Raw genomic sequence first — 2,937 nt, forward strand, 5'->3', positions numbered from 1 at the left:
TGTTGTCAGAGAAAGTGCCCATAGGATGTTCGAACTCCCAGTCACTCTTTCCAAAACCCCCCCTTTCCCCAGCACTGATCACCATCCATGAAGATAAAAAACTACAGAAATATCTTTCACTGAACAACAGGAAAGTACTTAAAGTAGTTCCTATGCTTTCTATGTAAGAAAAATCATTTGTGAATTACTGGAACATCCATTAGGAGATCACTCCACAGCCTCACCTGTCTCATAGGAGAGTGTTCTGGAGTTGTCATTTTGCCAATGGAGAGATTTAAAGGTTAATCTCAGTGTCTCTGATCTTTCCAAAAAGTTCTTACATCATTCCTCATACATCATTCCAGATTCAACTTCATATTTCTTTCTTTTTCATCTTACATATTCCAACATCAGCACCTTACATGAAAACTGCTTATTCAACTCAAAATAAAATGAAAATAAATTAATGAGATAAAGAGCTCTTTGATGCAATAACCCTTAATGATTTCTTCCTGGTATATAATTTAGGACAGTGTTTTTCCTGGCTTAATGTTGTAAAGTTTGCATCATAAACAAAAAGCTGATGATTCATAAAACATTATTGCTAATGTATTTTTGAAATTAGCAAGTGACATGTAAAGCATCTTCCTTGTCTACCAGGATTCTTGAAAGGAAACTTCCCTTTGAGAAATTACTCTTGGCACCAATGGCTAGAGTAGCCAGCCTTATGGGAAGAAGAAACATTGGTGACACCCACTGTGGAAGGTATAAATAGAGTTTCGTGGCAACAGACAACTCGCAGTCTGATTCAATATCAAGCTGTGCATCTTGCTTTGGGCTTCTGCTTGCATTTCCAACTGCTGTCGCCATGAGTTGCAACATTAAGGAGACGATTACTGTGTCTAGCAAAGGCAGGAGCAGTGGTGGCAGCTGTATCATTGGTGGTGGTGGTGGTGGAGGAGCACGGATTTCTTCCTATGGGATAGGTAGTGGCAGAGGTTTTTCTGGAAGGAGTTACTGCGGCGGAGTAAATTATGGAGGGGGACTGAGTGTTGGTAGCTTGGCTGGTGGGAGCTATGGAGGTGGCAACTGCTATGGCAATGGCCTTGGTTTTGGCCTTGGAGGCGGTGTGGTTGTTGGTGGTCTTGGTGGCGACTGCTTGCTTTCATCCTGCGATGAGAAGGTGACCATGCAAAATCTCAATGACCGCCTGGCTTCCTACCTGGACAAGGTGAAGTGCTTGGAGAAAGAAAATGCTGAACTGGAATGCAGAATCAGAGAGTGGTATGCTACGCAGGGTCTCTCCTGTGAGCCCCGGGACTACAGCTGCTATTATAAAGAAATCGAAGATCTTCAAAACCAGGTAATGCCATTTTTCAGTTGCTCCCTCCATTTTAAGGCTTATTTCTGATTTTGCATTTAGAACTGACTGCCATGTTGGAGGTAGTTTTCCTGCTGCTAAGTGTCTTTGCAGACATAAATTGTGGCAACTTCTACGACACTGTGGAGCGTGAGTGCCTATCAGTGACGCACGCTGCAAGGTGATATAGGTGGGAAAATACTCTCAAATAGGAAAAAGATGCTTTGTTACATTATGTTTTGACTATACAATTAAAAATATATTACCCAGTGTGCTCTGAGGAAATGTAGTGGTATCAGTCCAGTAGGAAAAGCAAAGCAAAGAGAACTGTAGAACACAAGCAAAACAAATGTATCAAATGAAACATTATAAACACTAGGTGAAAAAAATCCAGTATTTAAAACTGTCTGTTGATTGCAGCAGTGGTGCTAAGAGCCTGATATTACTATGCCTATAATGAAAGTTATGGTCGAACTGGGGGTTCAGGGATACCTTCCAACTATCTTCCCCCAAAATCCTTAAGCTTGAAGTCAGGAACAAGCAAGCCTGAATGCCATCTGAGCTTTAATGTCTTAAGGAAGTGTCTTCAGGTTCACCTCTTTCTGAAGGATGTTTGGAACTTGCCTTGAGACTTTGAAACCAGGTCCCATCTCTCAATTCTTTAACTACCAACCTCTACACACTCGACCTCTTTACTGCCTGTTAGTCAAGGAGGCAAAGCTACCTCCTAGAATGGCTCTGTTCAAGGAACAGATCTACTTAGGTAAAAAGGTGATGGAAGAATGACATTGGAAAGAGTTACTACTTGACTGCAGCCCAGATGCATCCGAAGAGTATAACCACAGGGAGAAATGCAGCATCTCTCACACTCTGCTCTTTTCCAGATCGTCTGCGCGACCATTGATAACAACAAGATCATTCTGGACATTGATAACAGCAGGATGGCTGCTGATGACTTCCGTGTGAAGTGAGTGTCCCCCCGTGTACACGAACCCCACTGCCTGTGCCCTGCTCCTTCACATCTGACTTGTGGAGACCCAGACAAAGCAATGCTTCAGACAAGTCTCACCAAGACACCACATTAGGAAGCACAGACTCCTGAAAGGCATTTTGCTCTTGGTCACCAGACCTCCCTTAATTAGTATTCTCAGAGTAGAACATTTGGCAACAGCGTTTGCTGGGGAGGTGCAGCATAGGGAGGGGCTCTTAGTGGTATAGTTGATGTGTTTCCACCACAGACCAATGCAGATTGGTATCAGCTGGGCAGAAATGCAGGTAGGTGAATGGTAACGAACATACAGTAGTCAGGAATGGGAAAGAGAAAGATGAAGAAAAACGTTCACATAGCAGATATTAAATGCAGTGCAAAGTGTGGCACATAGTGCATTCAGCCAAGACAACAAAATAAAGCTTAGAACAGGTAGATGGAAAGAGTAGATCTTTGCATAATCTGAGTGCATATGAGATGTTACTGTTCTGATTTTCTGCTTTCTTGCACAAACCAGGTACGAGACGGAGCTGGCCCTTCGCCAGGGCGTGGAGGCTGATATTAATGGCTTGCGCCAAGTCCTGGATCAGCTGACTCTCTGCAGGTCTGA

The 2,937-nt window shown here is 43.1% G+C and overlaps 1 protein-coding gene across 1 annotated transcript in view; it reads left to right on the plus strand.

The window, feature by feature from the left end:
• The first annotated feature begins 732 nt into the window (after positions 1 to 732).
• The window catches only part of LOC112968716 (keratin, type I cytoskeletal 15-like), a 19,394-nt gene continuing 17,189 nt past the window's right edge, over positions 733 to 2,937 (plus strand). Inside the window, exons 1-3 of the mRNA XM_026071210.1 lie at positions 733 to 1,342; positions 2,224 to 2,306; positions 2,845 to 2,931. Coding sequence (XP_025926995.1) covers positions 848 to 1,342; positions 2,224 to 2,306; positions 2,845 to 2,931 — 665 coding nt within the window. The 5' untranslated portion in view covers positions 733 to 847. The remainder of the gene's footprint in view (positions 1,343 to 2,223; positions 2,307 to 2,844; positions 2,932 to 2,937) is intronic.

Source organism: Apteryx rowi, unplaced genomic scaffold (assembly GCF_003343035.1).
Source record: "Apteryx rowi isolate R43461 unplaced genomic scaffold, aptRow1 scaffold_323, whole genome shotgun sequence".
NCBI classification, from domain to species: domain Eukaryota; kingdom Metazoa; phylum Chordata; class Aves; order Apterygiformes; family Apterygidae; genus Apteryx; species Apteryx rowi.